This window comes from Mus musculus, chromosome 1 (assembly GCF_000001635.26).
Source record: "Mus musculus strain C57BL/6J chromosome 1, GRCm38.p6 C57BL/6J".
Taxonomy (NCBI): domain Eukaryota; kingdom Metazoa; phylum Chordata; class Mammalia; order Rodentia; family Muridae; genus Mus; species Mus musculus.
The window spans coordinates 42,876,744-42,896,708 of NC_000067.6; the positions used below are offsets into that span (position 1 = coordinate 42,876,744).

The window sequence follows — 19,965 nt, forward strand, 5'->3', positions numbered from 1 at the left end:
GAAGAAGCTTATTCTTATTAATCCATTGTTTATTTAAAAGTGCTTTCACCTACATTTTAACAACTGTGTACTAACTGGTTGTTAAGTGAACCCAGAAAGCAACAGAAAAAAAAATGTTTTCAGTAAAGCCAGTGAGTGGGCCCTTTGTTTGCTTCAGAATTTGTGGGGGGAAAAATCTGCATAGAATGCCCATTGGAGCTGGTTGGAAGTAATAGGTTAGGTCAGGTCTGTGCTGTCCCATGCATACTAAACAGATGCAGGCAGCATTCTGAGAGCCTGTCTTCACTGTTGTTACTTGAACAACTGAGTTATTTTACTTACTATTCTCTCTCATTCCGTTTTTTAGTCATTGCCCACCTTTAAATCTTTCAACTAGATTATAGCATTGGGTTTCTGTCTCTAAGTTAGAACTACCTTTCACTTGGATTTCACAATTTTCTGCCAGGGTCTTTGTTCACTTGTTTTTATATTTGAAGAGCTTTTCGCTCATCCTCCAGGTGCTTGCAGTGGGTTTCTTTTTCTTTTTTAACTACCCTCTACCAATTAACCTTCTCACGATTTCCCACTGCTGGCCACACTTGAGAAATATAAAGTGCAGTGGGATTCTTACGTTTGCATCTCCCTTTAGGATTATTCAGTGATCACATGATTCAGTCAGTTTCGTGCTTGGAAGTGATGCCGTGATAGCCTGCTGCTTATTGGAGGATGAATGGCCTGCGAGCTGACAGGCATACTAAATCTTCTGAGCCTGTGCACTTGCAACGCGGCCTCTGCCACAGTGCTGACAACCCTGGAGTTGCTTTGTGGATGTGAGGACGGCCTCGCAGGTGCCTTAGGCTAGTCTTCAGACAGCGGCTTGGGTGTGGGAAAATCTGGATTACTTACATTTTTTTTAACATTTTTCCTACCTCTTTGAAATGTTTCAAATTTCCACAAAATCTAAATGTTCATTGAATACATGCTCTTCACATGGGTAAATCTGACAGTGTTTTCCACATTTCCTTCACCTCTGTGTAGAATAATTTTTACTGACCAATTGAAAATCAGGTACACACCCTTCCTGTCAATATCTCCTATAGTGCAGTTGTCACTTCTAATATAACAATTCTATAATGTCACTATGTAAATGGTCTATATTTAGAATTTCCAGGTTGTCCCTCATTATCTAGTTGGTTAGAGTCTAGACACCTGCTTGGTTGTTACACTCTGTGTTCTTCCTCCTGCTCAGAGGTTGGGATGGATGGATGGAGGCGCTCCCCGCAGCTTCACCCTGAGAGGCACAGAGTCAGTCTCTCCCACTGCGGTTGAGTGCTGCTGTGACTGCCCTTTGCCTTCAGCATAGCTCCACTAGAACTCTTGGGAAAGCACCCTTTGCCCTTTGTTCTACTTGTGGTGGTCTGAATAAAATGTTCCTAATAGTGTTCCTCATATTTGAAAGCTTGATGTCCAGTTGGTGGCACTGTTTGGGAGGCTTAGGAGGTCTGGACTTGTTGAAGGAAGTGTGTCACTGGAGGTGGGCCTCAAGAGTTAAAAGACTTTTGCCATTGCTAGTTTTATCTTGCTTTTTGCTTGTGGTTTAATATGATCTCTGAGATGTTACTCAAGTTTCCTGACTGCCGCCATGCTTCCCACCGTGCTTCCCACAATGATGTCATTGTCTCAGACCCTCTGGAACTGTAAGCCAGAATAAACTGCCTTTCTCATGGTATCTTGTCACAACAATGGGAAAGTAACTGACAAAGGAGGGTGATGTTTGCGTCTGAGTTTTCTGGTCCCTGGTGGTGTGTCAGCCAGGGCTTGTGATCTTTGCCTGGATCATGACTGACTGGGAAATTGTAAAGTGATGGGCTTTCTTCCTGTGCTGCCTCTTCCATTCTTATGGTTAGTACTGTCTATTCTGTTAAGCACTTTTCTTTTTTTCCCCCCGCCTCTTCCTCCAGTGTATATGTGTACCTGCCTACTAGATTACATCCATGTACACCTGCTTGTTAAGAGTGCCGTGGGCCATTGTCATTGTCTTTGATGTTCAGATTGTCCTGTGTGTGGATTGAAATTTGTCCAACTCTAGTGTAAGTAGGAATGAGGGAGGAGTGTTCAGCGATCTTTGTGAGGGGAGAGAATGTCTGCAGTGGCACTGGCTAAGCAAGGCCAGTTACATTCCTTGTGAGAAACGCACAGGAGGACTTGTTTGAAAAGTATAGTTTAAAAACTCACCGGGGCCAGAGTTGTTGAGTGTAGAGTGTGTGTTCAGTGTGTATGAGGGCCCACATTCAGTCCTCAAAATCAAGATAAAATCTCTAGGGTAAAGTATCAAGGAAGCCATGGTGGACAGTCTGCTACAAGTGAGAACTGCTCGCCAGATTTGTGTGTTGAGAGCTCTGTCCCAGCTGGGTGCTGTTTAGGAGGAGATGGTAGGACTCAGAGCGGCTGGGGCCTGCCTGCTAGAAGATGCCCTGTAGGGCATCCACAGCCCTTTATGCATTTCTCTCTGCTTCCCGGTCACCATGAGGTAAAGGTCCCTGCCATATGTTCTCAACACGATATTCTGCGTTTGCTCAGAACCTACACACCTTACTGAAATGATGAGCCAAGATAAATCTGTCCTTTAAACTGTTTGTCTCCAGTATGGCACAGTGAATGAAACACAGGCCTGCTTGCTGCTGTGTGCTGGGATTGGAATGACTACCCGTGGGCACAGTGCACAGGGCTGTGTAGGAACACCTCTAGTCTTTACCTGCAAAGGTAGACTTGTGGTATCACATTGTAGGAGTGACACCTTCTACAGCGTTGACACTTGAAAGTTGTCAATAGGCAGGTTAATAATTACTACATTTGTTTTATTTTTTCTTTGGGGGATATATGTGTGGTAATTGTGCTTTGTCATTTGAACTGACATAATACATATGAAACTCTAGTTCAGTGCCTGCTATACAATAAGCATTCCATAACTTGGTTATAAATTGAATGTGTTTTTATAGCAGTTGTTAATTAACCTTTGTATATGTTTTCAGAGAGCTATTGCTTACCTTTTTCCAAGTGGTTTGTTTGAGAAGCGAGCCAGGCCAATGATGAAGGTAATCCTAACTACTTGTTTAAGAATGCCTTTTACAATTTATAAAGTTGCCTAATAACACTTTAAATTTATCTTACAGCATCCTGAACATATTTTTCCAAAACAAAGAGGTAAGTTTGCTCAAGACTAAGATGGTGCACTTTCCTTTTTCTGTATTACAGTTTTGGGTTGCACATCAGCAGTTTGTCTCATAAAAAAGCTGTATAACAAAAGTACTCTATAGAATAACTAATGGCTAGAGTTTGCAGATTCTGTGTAGGATATGAAGCTTAGCTGAGTTAGAGCTTGTGTCTGTGCTGATGCCACACTAAGTACTTGTAGCCTGTGTCCCACTAGGCGTCTACGAGGAAGAATTGGGGGTGTAGGTCTGTGGGTGACTCGTGTAGCTCCTGTTTATGTGAAGTCTTTCTGTTTTCGTTTTTTAGAGACACAGTTTTACAGAATGTGGAGTGTTGATCTCTTTTGTTCTTCTTTTTTGCCTCTTGTGTAGGTGGGGGTGACAAGCTTGTGCCACAGGCCGCACTCCACCTCAGCCTCATTCTTTCTGTCCTAGTGCTGACTTCACTCTTAAAGTGCCTTTCAGCATGTGTGTGTGTTTCTGAACAGACATGTACATAAGCATGTAGCCACATACACATGGGAATCAGAAGACAACTTGGAGCAATTGTTTCTCTGCTTGTACCACTCGGTCCCGGGGCTCAAACCCAGGTCAATAGACTTGATGGCAGGTGCTTTAACCATTGGGCCATCTCTCAGACCCTCTCTTCACTCTTTGAAGTAACTTTTATATTTGTTATAAGTATCATAAATCTCTTTCTAAATGTTCTGTGTTTATCAATTCTTAGATATGATCAATTATAGCCTACATAACATTTGTTTCACAATAGATTTTGGGAAAATGAATGAATGGTGTGTACAGGTGTACATTTATTTGAAGTTTGAAGATACAGTGTCATTTATAGTCCAGTCACCCCAATGAGGCAGAGCAACTTGTACCTAGTAGCTTTCTGATAAATATTGGAATAGCAGGAATTTGTTTTATTCTTCTCTTTCTCACTGGCTTCTTTGTATGTCAGCAACTCAGGCTTCTCACCTGTTCCTCTCTATCGCTCAGTTCCCTTCTATGTATGTGTAAGTTGTGTCTCTTTTGCCTTCTGAGGCTTTTTGAGTTCTTCAAAGCATACCACTTTCTCAGTATCATGTGCTCATTATTACTAGCAGATAGAATATGATATAGAATAATATAGAATAGACACCAAAGCTTCAGGCTGTTGCTGCAAAATGCCCATGTATAATTTTGAAAATTTGCCACTATTGCTAGAATTGTCTGACATTGCAGCTAAGTGTATTTAACAATGCTTCTTTAGAAATAGCAGAAGTTCTGCTCTCTGTTCTCAATCTTACTATATTTCTTATAGGATAAATCAGTTTGTAGGTATTTAGAAATTAACAATGAACTTTAAATTTGGGTAAATTATGGCACTTGTACTGTACTACCATTTGGTTTACTGAATGATGGAAGCTTCTAGATTGAGTTAACAAAACACATGTACTGTAAAGTGGTAAAAATATTGGGGGAAAATAAAGATACATGCCAGGTTGATGACAGAACCAAGAAGGAGCATTGATGTTAGACAGCCTGGAATTGGGAGGGCCTGGAAAATGATTCAGTGAGAAAATAATGTTAATTTATGTTGAAGAACCTGTTGTCCAGTAAGTGGATTTGATGACCTTGAACCTTTCTGTACCAATTACTTAGCACTGACAGATTAAAAAGCAGTGCTGTTAACTAAGACTAAAGAATTCAAATCATCATGGTTTTGTAGTTGTAGACATAAACCCAAGGAATATTTTTTTCTATGCAGATGATTACCAAATAGTAACATACTTATGCATGGTGAAGTGAAACATTGAGAAAAAAATAAACAAAGGCCCAAGAGTAGAAGTCATCAGTTAAATTTTCTGACTTAAGATCAATAGAACTGTATCACTGTTTTTTTTAAAGAATCAAAATTGAAATTACCCACTATTTGTAAGTATTTTGACAGCTTCCATCAAGTCCTATGGAATATGGTCATTATATCATGCAGGTATAAAATATGTTGTTAGTAATTGAGAAAGAAAAATTAAGCTGATGAGTATAATGGTGAATTTAAAAGAGGGGCTGTAACACTGAATCACCTTTGAGAAAGCCAGCCAAGTCAGTCAAGAATAACATTACAAATATTTGCTTATGTTTATTACTCTTATTTTGTGTGTGTGAATTAAACCTTGGGCCTCCTGTATGCCAAGCAGACACACATTTTACCAGGAAGCTGACTGTGGTCCAGTGTTAACACTTTTAAATGGCAGTATTTACCTACTGCTCTAAGGACATAAGATATCTATGTTGTTATTGTCTAAATATGAAACAGTAACTCCATGCTAATTAGAAAACTCTTCCAAGTAATAATGGTGGCATTTATTGCACGTTAGAGTAGGCCAGTCACAGTTCTAAGTGCTTCATGTCTTATCTCAAAACTTTCTAATAGTTTTTTAAGGCACAAACTGTTATTTTCCCCATCCTTTTTAACTTCCAAGGATGCCCTAACAGGAAGTGGCTGGGCATGTAGTTTGGCTCAGGCAGTGCTGATTCATGGTACAAATGTGTGACCCACACTCATAGACACATAGCTTAAAGAGCAGTTTAATTGCCGCAGTTACCTCAATCAGGAAAATTCTGGGTAAACTAGAAACCAGCCAGACTACAAGTTATCAGGTTTGCTGAAAAAATACTGTCCTAGCAGTGGGCCAGTTAGTGATTCTTATTATGCCTTGAAGTAACAGAAAACTTGTTATTGTATATATTGTTGCTGACCAAAACCAAACCAAACCACCACCACCACCACCACCACCAACGAAAGCAAAGGCTTCTAGTTCGCTTGCAAAATCACATAATGACTAAATGTGGACATAACTTTCCCAAAAAGTGAAGCTTTCTTCCCCAACCCCTATGCCTGGGAGAACAGGGTCTCACTGTATATTCTTATACAGCCTGAAACTTGCTATGAAGAGCTGGCTAACCTCGGATTCAGAGACAGTCACTTGCCTCTGCCCCCTGAGTGTGCAAGTAGAACATTTTTAAGAAACTACCAGGGAATATAACATTTTCTCAGAATTTTAAGTATGGCTTAAGATTACTTAGTGTATTAAGATAAGTGTTTTTCTTCAAGGAGAAAAACATTTACATAGAGAAAACAATTAACAAAATGGAGCCTTTTGTTTTTGATAAAAAGGCTTCAACTAGAAATGTAAAGAATTCTCATTTGAGTAGGACTTTTCATAAGAAAACAGAAACATCAAATCTTTAAATGTGTCATTAAATTCATTGCATTCAGAAATAGCATACATTATTGACAGTTATTTGGAACCCTGACCATTATAATCTTATAAGAAACATGCAGGACTGGATGTTTATGCAGCTCAGTTGTAGAGTGCTTGCCTAGAGTACATGAAGTTCCAGCCCCAGAACCACAAAAACTATATTAAGAGAGTAAGTCAAAACCAGATAACTAAGGAAATTAATGGCACACAGGATCATTTGGCAAATTCAAAGCCACGGGAGACAAAAGCTGTGGATGCAGATAAGTGATGGAGTATACTGAGTATGTGCAAGGCCCTGGGTGTAGATGGGTGATGGAGTGCACTGAGCATGTGCAAGGCCCTGGGTGTAGATGGGCGATGGAGTGCACTGAGCATGTGCAAGGCCCTGGGTGTAGATGGGTGATGGAGTGCACTGAGCATGTGCAAGGCCCTGGGTGTAGATGGGTGATGGAGTGCACTGAGCATGTGCAAGGCCCTGGGTGTAGATGGGCGATGGAGTGCACTGAGCATGTGCAAGGCCCTGGGTGTAGATGGGTGATGGAGTGCACTGAGCATGTGCAAGGCCCTGGGTGTAGATGGGTGATGGAGTGCATTGAGCATGTGCAAGGCCCTGCCCAGACCTCAACACTGCAGAATAAGTAACAAGGATACCAGAAAGTTCAGTTCTGTTCATAGATCACAGTTGCCTGCTGGAAGGAACTGATAAAATGTAAACGAAAACTGTATTAAAGCATTACTGGGAAGTTATTGTTTGGGTGTCTAAAGTCACAGTATTAAAATTAGAGGGTAGAATGTAAAACGTGGAAATTATGTGAGGATCTTGCTGCCCAGTGACATCATAGTAGCCAAAACCACACAAGGAAAAATCACTGTGGATTGGATATGATACTAGTCTGATAGCTCATGAACTGCTGTCTTTCTCTTTGAGTAGACACAAACCATCTTAAAAATAATAAGTCCAACTATGTTAATACATGTTTTGTGTGTGTGTGTGTGTGTGTGTAGACATGGGGAAATTTGTGGGTTTTAACCATTTTAAAGAATATTGACAGATGAATTCAGATGATGAAATTTGGATTAAGACATTAACAACATTATGTGTCAGGTTCTGAAGTCAAACATGGAGGCTCACCTCTATAATCCCAAAACTCAGAAGGTTGAGGCAAAAGAGTTACCAGGAGTTTGAGGTAAGTCTAGGCTCTAAAAAGAGGCACTGTATCAACCTTGAGCCTCTCCCGCTTTAAAGGAAGGAAGGAAGGGAGGGAGGGAGGGAGGGAGGGAGGGAGGGAGGGAGGGAGGGAGGGAGGGAGGGAGGAAGGAAGGAAGGAAGGAAGGAAAAGTCAAAGAAAATTCACTCTGTAGAGTAGTAGATGGCTAATACAGCTAGTAATATTTTATTTTGAGTATGAATGTGTTTGTGTTCCTGTCACTGCATTCATGCAGTGCCCATGGAGGCCAGAAGAAGGCATTAGACCCTCTGGAACTGAGAGTTACAGACAGTGAAGAGCTGTCGTGTCAGTGCTCGGAAGCAAAGTCCTCTGTAAGAGCAGCTTACCCTAGCTATCAAGATGACAGAAAATCAGAAAACATAAAGATCATAAATTATTTTCAAGGTTAAAACTTTTCATTGACAAGAAGACACCAGAAAATCTGCATGAACTTTGATATGGGCTTGATTTCTAAAATAAATTATTCTTGTATATTAGCCCCCCTCCCAAACAAACAAACTGGATGGGAAAATAAGCAAAGAGTAGCGTGCAGCTTGTAAATGAAAGCAATAAAAGTAGCCAGTAAGCACTGTAAAATACCTAAGGTCAGAAATGATGCCCTACAAAAACAGTAACCAGGACTTTTTTCACTTCAGAGAGTAGGAAGTATAAACATTATGAAGCAATTATTTGAAAAAATTTAAATACTTATCATAAAGTTCCTGAATAAAATCTTAGAATCATACCATCATATAGGCAGTAAAAGTATTGTGTTAACTCATTAGTCTGGAAAAGCAACTAAAAAAGTTTAGTGTAAATACAATAGAATGCCATATTTGTTTATAAAAAAGGAGGTGGACTGTGTGACTGACTGTGCATACAGTAGGGTGGCAAGGGCGAGGCCAGCCATCATTACGTGGTGAGCAGCGAGCCTCACTGCACAACTACACTGCTGAAACCCAAAACAAGTAGAGCCAGCAAGATGGCTCATCAGGGGAAGACACTGGCCACCAAGCCTGATACCCTGAGCTCAGTTGTAGGACCCACAGGGAGTATCAGAGAATGGGTTCACACACCATTATGCCCCTCCCTCAAATAAGTAATTGTGTATCAATTTTTGTAAAGCAAATACAAACCACAGCATCAAATAATTAGGCAAATGTTGTCCCATTATGTGAATGCACAAAATGAGTTTACAAGTGTTGACTTTCTTTCACCTTGCCTCTGGCCAAGGAATCCTTACTTTTAATCTTTAATAGAGTAGTATGTTACTTGTGTAATTTAACTTACCTGTTTTGAACTCTATGACAGGGAACTAAATGGGAGAGGCCTGTATCAACAGCAGACATACTCTGCTTAGAACTACAGGAACATGGACAAGATTTTCATGGAAAATTAAGCTAAAAATCTTAAGGGAACACCTGACAAGTGAAAAAAAGAAAAGATGATGATGATGAAGGAAGGAAGGAAGAAAAGAAAGATAATAGCCCAATGTTTCTCTTTACCTTTTCCCTCCCTGTGTTGGCCAGTGAGCCAAGGCACTCCTCATGCTTAGATAAATAATGTCACTGAAGCCCAGCTACATTCTTGCTGGTTTCCTAGACTAGTTTTTGAATTGCCTGTCCCATTGGATCTGGCTCTGTCTTCAAAATTACTAACTGGCTATGGTTAGTAGGTGTTTGGGGGAGATCGCATTATGCTTGAAGGTGTTAAGAGTAGTGAGGGGTTTTGTAAGGAAGAGTGAGGCTGGCTTCCTGTAACTATCGGAGCAGAGACAGAAAGACAAGTAATACGCGAGCAGCCCACGACAGTGCAGCTTAGCCAGACGTTAGGAGTTTGAAGCTTCTCACGTGTTAGCAGCGTTAAGAACAGAGTGTACCTGAAAACCATTACGTTCTGATGCATGCTGTGATACAGTAAGCTTTGTAGTCTGTCAAAGTAGCAATAGTGCATCGCAAACTATTATACTGTAGATTGAGTTAATCGTCTATGATTAGCAAGAATGCATGTGTGTGCATAGAGTTTATGAAGTCTACATTTGTGAGCACAAATGCACACAGAGCTGTGATTCAAGGTTCTACCCAAACTTAACAGTGGTCTTAGCATCACCAGGATGCTTGTCTGGCTTTGTTGGTTTTGCTTACTTTCTGACTGACTTGAACTATGCAATGAGAATCCTTTGTATAGAGTGCAGGTTCAAGTACTGGGTAATGCGGAAGACAGCATGGAGCATGTGGAAATGCCCTGGAAAGTGTTCAGCCACCTTACCTCGCATGGCTGTTCTTTTCAGTCCAAACCTTTTCAACATTCATTCAGTGTTGTTCCTCCATTTTAAGTATATTCATAATCCAATAATAATTATCCTCAGAGAAGAAAAAAGTCCTGCATATACAAGTATTTGAACAGAAAAAAAATGTTTACTATTTAAAAACAAAGGCTTTCTGCTTCCCAAGTACAAATTCTAGATACATTGAATACCCAAATATGACAGTGATCAGAATTCCAGAAAAAAAAAATAGGAAAATAAGTGTGTTCTGGCGGAGATGGATGTTGTTTGGAAACGGTAAAGGAAGCCTGTTTGTACAGGAGCTTGTGGCCTCCAAAGATCCACAGCACACGGCAGCTGTCAGTGTGTCTGCTGTAAGAACAGGTCATGAGAAGCCATACATGTTTAGCCAGGTTAAACATTTCTGAAGAGTGGGCTCAGTGGTGAATACTGCCAGGAAGTACCAGGTCCCACTGTTATACTGATCATAGCATATGGGGGGGGGGGTGCTTATACTATGTAGTAAGCCAGGGGATATGATTTTCTCTGTTTTCTCTTGACACAAAGTTTCCCCCTTATGTTGTGGCTGTTTTCAACTCTCTGTGGGAGCTTACAATGGGGTTGGAATAAATGATATAACAGGCAGGCTGTCCAGTGCAGGTGTGTTGTGCTGGGCTGCCTCAAATCTCGGAATATGCTCACTGACTTATTGACTGTCATTTTTCATTTGAAAAATGTGGAACCTAAATACTTTTATTCTAACAAAGTGATTTGTGTTATCTTATAGATTTTATTTAAAACAAATGAAATAGCTCTTCAGGATGGAATATTTTATTAAGTACAGACATTGTTTTCTGCTAAATAATATGAAACAATAACTATCCTAAGCATTTACATATTAAATATGCTAAATACATGCATTTTAAATATGGATAATTTTGTTATTTTAGATACTTTTGATAAGCTAATCTGAATCACAGATGTAGCCCATACTATCATTAGACTCAAAGTTTGGTTTATCTCTGTACATGTTTTTGTTTTTATTTTCATTAGCAACCCAGTGGGGAGAAGATGGCCGTCCATTTCATTTTCTCTTCTATACTGGCAAACAATCGTACTATTCATTAATGCACGTAAGTATATTTATTTATAAGCTATAAAACTCTTGTGGAGACTTCTCTCAGTGTCAGAACTCTCTCAGTGTCAAGGACTTGCCGAGGTTTCTGATGAGAACCTCCTGTGCTGCCTCAGCCGCTGCATCAGTGTCTATCCCGAAAGTGCTCCTGCGCCGCGTTCAAGTCCTGTCCAGGTGAGGGACCAGCGTGCTGTCAGGATTGTGAGGGCCTATGTCTGCTTTGCTTCTGCTACTCGTATTACAGGTTGGACCCTCCATTGGTCAGTGCAGTGTGTGAGAGAGAATCCAGCTCACAACAGGCTTAGCGGTGAGGTCCTACTGTGCTTTTGCTTTTCAGTATACTGGGGGATTTTGTTTTGTTGCCTTCCGCGAGAACTGTGTCATAGTATGGGAATTTGAGGGTGGTCCCCAAAACTGCTTTTAGAAAAAAAAAAGGTGGATGCTGGTCATCATTTTTAAAGACAGAACACATTATATTTTTAGAAACATGGTGTCAAGTTCTGTTTTATCCATACTGTGACTTTTAAAGCTATGGAGATATTTATGGGGCTTTCCCCATTCACAGTCAGAGGCTGGGGCCTCTGCACTCACTCCTCTGCCTCTAGGCCGATCTGCTGTTTATTTGTGCTTCACAAACCCAACGGACGAAGTCCCCACTTGTCAGGTACATTTATTTCTTAGGGAAAAAAAGAAAACCTTCTTTTCGCTTTTTGTTGACCTTGGGCAAATGAGCTTCGTGCCCTGGCAGAAATGAAATGAATGACAAATGTTGAGTGTGTCTTTGCTGAGTAATGGGGCTGTGCTCCGGCTTCCACGGAGCCTCCCGCGCACAGCCCGCGGCTGCCCGAGGACCCCTGCTGCTCATTTAAATAGGTATGTCAAATCTGCCTCCAAACGCCGCTGGTTTGATCTGTGGTAATATTTGTGAAGGTTCCATATGGACTTGAGCCCCCTGCAGTGCTAAGAAATAATGTACAACGCTTCATGGTGCAGACGCAAATTTCCCCTGAAAAGGGATGCAGTGCCGCGTTTTAGCTGTCGGAGGGGATGATGGAGCTGACGCGCTAGGCCTGTCAACTTGTTACACGGATGGGTTGCACGCAGCGAAGCTGTGGAAAATCTGTGCCTTTTAACTTTTCTACTTAATCACGGTTGTAGCATTGCCTTTAGACTGTATGCTACATTAATTCTCTTCCTGCCTTCTGCCTTCATCCCAAGTTTCACGGGAAAAAGTAAAGTGTGCAGGTCTTACAGAGGAGCCTTATCAAACAGCTGTCATCTGACAAGCCATTTGCATTTGTTTTGGCTGAAATGGAGCAACCCAAGGGCAAGATCTTTTGTTGCATTCCATCATAATGAAGAAATTACACATTGTGTAAGAGGCCTGGCTTTATTTTTAGTTTGCTTGTGTGCTTTAAAAGGTATTGCTCCAGAAACTGATGGGATAGAATTTTACCGTACTCTGACTGAAATGTCAAATTATATTTGACTAATAAATGCTCTTCCCCTGGGTTGGGCTGAGTTTTGTTGCACATAGGAGATTTCTTTAGGCTTTTAAATTTCGTTAACTCAGGAAACTCTGTTTGCCAGTCACATCAGCATCACTTATGGCAAATGCCATTAATTAGAGCCACACTCACAGCCATATCATCTCATAGAGCACACACATCACTGGCTTCTGAGGTGATTGTACTTTGAAATCCTCTAAGTGTTCACTGCTCAGCCTGCAGAGGCACTTTCATGCTGAAGTGAGCACTGCACTTAAAGTCCAACAGAAGCAGGCCAGCTGGTAGGCTTTCTCTCCTTTGTTCCGCCCTAACATCCTGCGGTGGGGTTGCCTTCCCTCTGCCCCAGGCAGCGCAGGAAGCAGCCCCCAGAGAATGACAGGCTGAAAGCCTTAGGAATGAAGCTTTGTCGCTACCATTTGCTTTTGCAGGTACAATTTTCTCTCAGGGTGACAGGGGAAAGACACTCGGCCAAACAGCCTTTCCCACGTCTGAGCAGCTGTAATTGTGTGAGGCAGGACAGTCCGTGGCCAGGCTTGTTGATAAGGGAACTGATCTCAAGCCTGTGTGCAGCTGTGTGAGGAGACCTTTCTCAGCTCTATGAACCTTTCTTATTGTTTACAATCGTGCTGAGTCTCTTTCATATGGTTGGCTTTTTGCATAGCAAGTATATGTACCTCATTACAACTAGTCTAAGATAGCTCTGATGCATACTGCAGTTAAGAACAGCATATAAACTAGACTAGGCATGGTGATGCACGTCTTTAATACCAGCTCTCGGAAGGCAGAGGCAGGCAGATCTTTGAGACTGAAGCCAGCCTGGTCCTCAGAGTGAGTTCTGGATTAGCCAGGACTGCATCAAAGACCCTGCCTTTAAAAATAAAAGGCAAAACCAGTATATAGCTAAGCATGACCCGTGTAAGCTCAGCATTTGCAGGGCAGGCCCAAGAGGATGGCTGCAAATTCAAGGCCAGCCTGTTCTGCACAGGGAATTCCAGGCCAGCAAAGAAAGTTAGCAAGACCCTATCTCAAAGTTTAAAAAAGGGGGGTGGGGTGGTATAGAATGCTTTAGTGAATACTGTTTCCTGTTCCTGTACAGCTAGCTCATCGATTTTGGGGACATAATGAGATTTGTGAGGAAGAATGACCATGAGAGAAACATGTATCGCATTTGTCCCTATGAGGAAATGAAGCATACTGGGGGGCAAGTATGGAATGAAGGCACCCTTGGATCTATGGGGTGCTCTCATGTCACACGCTAAGGGCTCCTTTGCAGGTCTGTTGCATACCCAACGTTGCTGTGGACATAATGACTCCTCAGTAAAAATCCTGTTAGCAAGATGTACATTTATAATGAAAACCTGTAAAACAATCTTGACACAACTTCTTAAACAATTAAAAGTGGTTTTAAGAAATAAGAGACTTCCTGGGTTTTTTGGAATGGCTCTGAAGAGCTGCCTCCACCTGAGCTGCCTTCTTTATTGAAACTTTATGGTTGCATTCCCTCAGGAGCCACTTAAGCAGGAAGACGCGCGTACTTCTCAGGCGTGAGAAGCTGCAGCCTAGGTTTCAAGAACAGAAGATGGGAAAGAGCAGGGACAGAAATTTCCTGGAAATGCTGAGCAGAGGACAGAGAAGGATTCCAAGAGTGATAGATGTGTGTTTGGAAAAGAAAATAGGCTGTGGCTCTGACAGATGAGCCTCTGGACCCCATCCCTAGCACCGTGACGTGAAATTGCTATAGAGCAGATATGCAAGCAGTGGCTGATCTAGAGAGACCTTTATTTATGACTCGGTGAGATGGACAGAGGGCTGGGCCAGGAGTAAAGGCTGGTATAGCCTTGACCTTAGCCCGGCTTTCCCAGAGCAGCCAGGTGGGAGGTGGGGTAGACTGACTATTCACTTACTACAAGTGAGTTGAAAATTGTATTAGTTTCTTTTTTTTTTTCCTTTCGTAACTTGCAGTGTTAAAAAAATTACCTATGGTAACAAGATGTTTCACTGGCACAGTTTTGGGACTTTTAGTCAATGGTAAGCTATCTGCTATTCAAGGCTGCTCATCTTACAGTAGAGAAGTGGAAAAGGAGAGCAGGGGCCATGGTTGCTTTCAGTCATTGGAGAATGACCAGAAGGTGTTTTATGGGCCCTAGCTCCTCCCAGTAGCACTACCCTGGAGACAAAGCCTCCATACACAGGCCCTGGGGTTGAGCAGGACAACAGTATCCAGACTGTAACAAGCCATTTACAACTTACTCTAGGAGGTGGTTATCTGACTCTGACCTGGGGACCCCTTTGTCTAATTTAATTACTAAGACATGGGTGGAGTACACCACATTACCTGGAAGGCTCTTCAAGAAAGGGGACTTGAGACTTAGTGAGTCCAGCTTAGAAGTGCTGCATGTTGTGCACTGGGATCTCTCATTATTGCTTAAGAGGTGTGGCCTATAGTTCTTGTACCCAGAAGAACACTTTGATATGTCCCATGAAACCCATGCTGGGACAGACAGACAATGTGAGTTTTTACATACATAAAGCTCGTTTGCCTTGTAAAAGAAGTTACTGGCATTTCAGAGATTCTGCAAGTTTTTTTCTGACAACTTAAGTAACCCCAGTTCTTGTGCCTAAGGACCACAGCCCCTCGGGAGAGGGCTGCCTGCTTAGGCTACTGTAGACTGCAAGCCAGGGTCCTGGGATGAAGTGTCATGGCATCTGTGCTTGGCTTAAATGTTTCTAAATGTCCCTGTAATCCCATGAATATTTAAACCTCTTGAATGTAATGTTTCTCTCTTTAAAAATGCAGTTAAAATAACTGTTATTGAGTAATTGTTTAGCGACTGTGTGGAGTGCTTGTTTTTAAAAAGTCATGTGCTGGGCTGGAGAGATGGCTCAGTGTTTAAGTACTGGCTGCTCTTCCAGAGGACCTGGGTTCAGTTTCCACCAGCCACACTGTGGATCACAGCTATATATAGTTGGAGTTCTAGGGCATCTGACACTCTCATACAGACATAAACACAGGCAAAACACCTGTGCACATGAAATAAAAATAAATAAAAATTAAAAAGTGTGCACAAACACACATATATATGCCTATTTAAGACTTCTTGGCAGCAGGAATTAATTCAATCATTAATTCAGCAGTCTAGAGGTATTTTCATTTTCTTCATATATGAATAATTAGTATTGTATACCTCATATATTCAAAGTGTATGGTTAGGAAAATAATGTTTTAAAAATAGGATTTAACTTGCTACCTCTGTTAATTCAATGAGATTACTTTTGTACACTTATTTATAATATGTGACTTTAATTCAAGATGTAAAAATCTATGGGATGGGAGTCCTAAGCACACCAATGTCCTTACTGCTATCCCAGAGTGGTTCCTATGGCCTGGAGCAAAGACTCTTGCCATTTTTTGTTGAATGGCCTTTTTGATAGGTAAATCATTCACCGAGGGGTGGCAGGGGTCTGTAACAGAAGCATGTCACTTGCAACCTGCAGTACATCAACCTTTCTGAATTACATTGGTGCTTATTTCTGTGGCTTTGTTTACAAGAGTGGTCAAAGCACTTGGGGTTGTTATTACTTAAGAGGTTGATTCTCTGTGACTCTTTTAACAGATTGCAAACTGTTAGTGATCGCACTCTCTAAACTGGAGATTACCATTAATAACTATTTGGTACACCAAATGCACCTGACTTCTCCTGTGCTGCCCTCCAATGCACTGTTATTTGTTTACTCGTCCTAAAATTGGAATTTCCACATGATTAGTGTAACCCAAACAAATTGTGAAGGATACTGAGATTCATACTGCTAAGTCTCCGGCAAGGGCTGTTAGTTTAAGGATTTCTTTTTCAACCTGAGCATCTGGTATTTTCAAATTAAGGCACCTTCTAAATTTGACTCATACATTATGGAAATCTGATGGCACAAGAGGTGGATAGGCTTGCTTTGATTTTATGAAATATTAATCATAGCTGTGATTAATGATTCAGCATTTCACATCTGGGTTATTCCTGTCATATTTGAAATTACACTATTAAGTACAGTATATAAGCTTAGAGTAGGTGGGGTCATTCTAATTCTCTAGTGCCCCTAAAAAAATCAAGTGGAAATGTAATAATATACCAAAAGCTACCAGTGATAATCTGTGATGTTGACAGTTCCTGGCATATTTTATGCCCTCAACGATTTTTCTATGTAAATCGTAACATATCTCTTCCGGGAATTGAAGCTATAGAATTTACTTCCCAGAGAACTGATGCTTTTAGCTGAACTGCATACAAGGCAGACTCTTGAGAGTCGTTTCTTACACTAACAGAGAGAATGCGTGGAAGTGAATGCCAGCGCGGTGCTTTTACTAACTTGACTCTGGACAGCATCATTGGCCACTGCTATAGGCAGGCACTGTGCTAAGTTCTTTGTGTGGATTTCCTTATTGAAGAGTGTTTGCAGCTGATAGCATAGATGAGCAGAGAGGCGCCTGCATGCTCCAGGCTCTGGATTCATGTCCCAGAACCTCCTGCTTGAGAAACCCAGGGAGCAGCAAGTGGCTGGGCTTCACCGGTTCAGACATTTGTCATCAGTAAGTGGAACCCACTGTGCTTGACATTTGATGCACACTTCGCCATGCTCCCTTTGACATCTCTTTACTTAAATTATGTGGGAGTGATTATGGATATGAGCAACACCAGAAGGAAACAGTGTAGTGAAAGAATATTCGTAGAAAAATAGAGACTTGAAGTGCAACTTGGGCGGAGTCTCGGAGTGAAGGCGCTTGCTGAGTTCACTCCTGGAACCCATGTGCAAGCAGAAAGGGAGAGGTGACTCTCCAGAGGCATCCCTTGGCCTCCACATATGCACCCACATACAGACAGTACACGTGCTTACACAGTAATAAGTAGAAATTAGAAAAAGATTTTAAGTGAAAACTGCGGGGAAGCCATTGGAAAATGGTTAATTTACCAGTCTAAACTTGAAACTCATCTATGAGGAAGGTCTTACTGTTACAGTAGTTAGTTGCTTTGGTAACTCTAGAAAATTAAACCCTTTCAAAGAGAAGAAGGTATGTTCTGACCATGCTAGTGTTCTCATACCTTCCATATCTCTGCCTGCATTTGGAGCCATGCCTCCAGCCACTGCAGCCTCAAGTCCAGGGGCTGGTTGACTGATTCTTTCCCTGGGGCGCGAGCTCAGGCAGTGCCGTGTGCACTTGGACATGCTGTCTGTCCACAGGTACAGGTGAGGAAGAGCTTGCCTGTTGAGGATTCCAGAAGTATTGAGAACTGCTTTTTAGAAACCAGTGTGCTGAAAATGTTTGATCTTGCTTCAGTGGTTCGCAGTGGTTCTCAACCTTCTAATGCCACAACCCTCTAATCCAGTTCCTCACATTGTGGTGAAGCACTCCAACCATAAAACTAATTCATTGCTACTTTATAACTGATGTTGCTGCTCTTATGAATTGTAATGTAAATATCTGTGTTTTCCAGTGGTCTGTGAAGGGTTCTTCCCTGGGGTCTCAACCCACAAGTTGAGAATTCCTGCCTTAATGTGTTGTGTTAGCTGCTGAGAAGAGCATTTGTTTAGCATTGTGAAATCTAAGTTTAGTCCCTAGCACTACACATACCAGATACAAGTACCCTAACCACAGTCAAAGGGTCTCTTAAAATCTTAGATTCTAAGATTAAGTGTTAGGTAGTCACTGTGCTATAAATGGCTCTAAGTGTAAAGAGTATATTGTTTCATAAAATAGGATTTTTTAAAAATGAAAATCTGTATTCTATTTATGAAACTGTAAGGAAAAGACATAGTTTTCAGGAATTGTGTTGTTTTAGCCATACTCAGTGGTGTGAAATGTAAAAGTTGTTGTAGACATTTTTAAGACAGTTAAATCTTATACATTTTCACTGAAACTACGCCCCTTGGCTCAGATGAGAACTCTTTACTCTGAAGCTGACTGAGAAGGGCGCCTTAGAGTAAGGGGTGCTTGGAAGAACGATAAACCATGTCACCAGGAGCACTGGCCGCCTCGCTCACTCTCTGGGCACTGTTTCCCTCAGGACGTGTATGGAAAGGTCATGCAGCTGGAAAAGCACAGAGGGCCACTGTCGGCAAGCGCTGAGTCCAGGTAAGGGCTTGTCCTCCGCTGCTTGCTGGAGGCCTCAGGTGTGCACAGCATTTCAGCACTACTCACTAAAGTTGGGTTTCTAAGTAGGTGATTCTTACTTAAGGGAAGACATTCTGGACTTATTCTTATGGATTATGTGGTATCTAATCATTCTTTTGGATTATGATATACTTGGTGTTTTCTGTATAGGTGATCAGTCAGCTCCATGACCCTGTGCATGCATCCAGCTTATGACAGACCTACTCATAGATTTATACTTGTTCTTATACAGATGACACCTTAGTCATCTTGTCCAGCTTGTGGCTGTGGCTATAATTTTTTTTTTTAAAATTGGGACTTTATTACTACCTCAGCCAGTTGATAAGAAAATACTGTCTTGTGTATGCCTTCTGCGTAAATTGTACAGGCACACTTTTAAGCTTTAAAGAATCTGGTAGCTTTTAACTGAAGTTTCATAATAACACATTTAGCGCTTACAGCAAAATGTTTACTCAGAGTGTCTTTTCTCAGGTAGATTGAAAGAATGGAGTGTTTCTCCAAAATGGTATATGTAGGAGGACTCCTGACTAGCTTGAAAACTTGACTCCACATCATGAATTGCTACTGTATGTAGGATCTTTTGTGATATAACTCTAATTGCATGCTTAATTAAAAATATATGTGATATTTTAACAGAGACCTGATTGGCAGCAGATGGCTGATTAAGGAGGAACTAGAAGAAATGTTAGTGGAAAAACTGTCAGATGAAGATGTGAGTAATTAATCTTTTTAATTTAAGGGGACCTGTGTCATGAGAATGCAGACAATTGCTGTGTTAAGACCCTGAGAGTGATGCTCCTCAGAGCATCCCAGGTGTGCCCCAGACACTTAGCCTTGTTCTCACACAGCCCTTGTTGATTTCTGCAGTCAGAGGAGTGACACATCTCATCTCCAGGTCCTCCTTCTCCTTTGTAAGTGCCCTCGTGCCTCCTGCCAGTTGTTTTAGGGAGTAAAGCAGGTGTTGTTTTTTGTTCTCTTCAGTAAGGCCAGTGGTTAATTGTTTAAGCTAATGATGAATGCAAGGAGCCATCAGGTAGAAAAGGATTCAGCGCATGGTTACCTTCATGCATCTGTGACTTTCTGGCTTACCTCATTAACATGCAGGTCTGTGAGGGCCGTGGTTTGTGTCTTGGGACCTGCAAATCCACTGTTTCAGGCACTAAGAACGATGGCTCTGAGCTGCATTTTCTTAAACTTCACCTCAGACCTCACATAGAATCCTTGGAGAGCCATCCAGGAATCCCAGGTGAAT

General features: G+C 41.5%; 1 protein-coding gene across 3 annotated transcripts in view; it reads left to right on the top strand.

Moving 5' to 3' along the window:
* Mrps9 (mitochondrial ribosomal protein S9) overlaps positions 1-19,965 on the top strand; it is a 54,451-nt gene that overhangs the window by 25,511 nt on the left and 8,975 nt on the right. For 2 of the 3 annotated variants that reach the window (NM_023514.4, XM_006496257.4), the window contains exons 3-7: positions 3,012-3,074; positions 3,153-3,183; positions 10,964-11,043; positions 18,607-18,674; positions 19,350-19,425. In NM_023514.4, coding sequence (NP_076003.3) covers positions 3,012-3,074; positions 3,153-3,183; positions 10,964-11,043; positions 18,607-18,674; positions 19,350-19,425 — 318 coding nt within the window. Of the gene's footprint in view, positions 1-3,011; positions 3,075-3,152; positions 3,184-7,541; positions 7,624-10,963; positions 11,044-18,606; positions 18,675-19,349; positions 19,426-19,965 lie in introns of all 3 variants that reach the window. The other variant, XM_030242824.1, reaches the window with a different exon arrangement.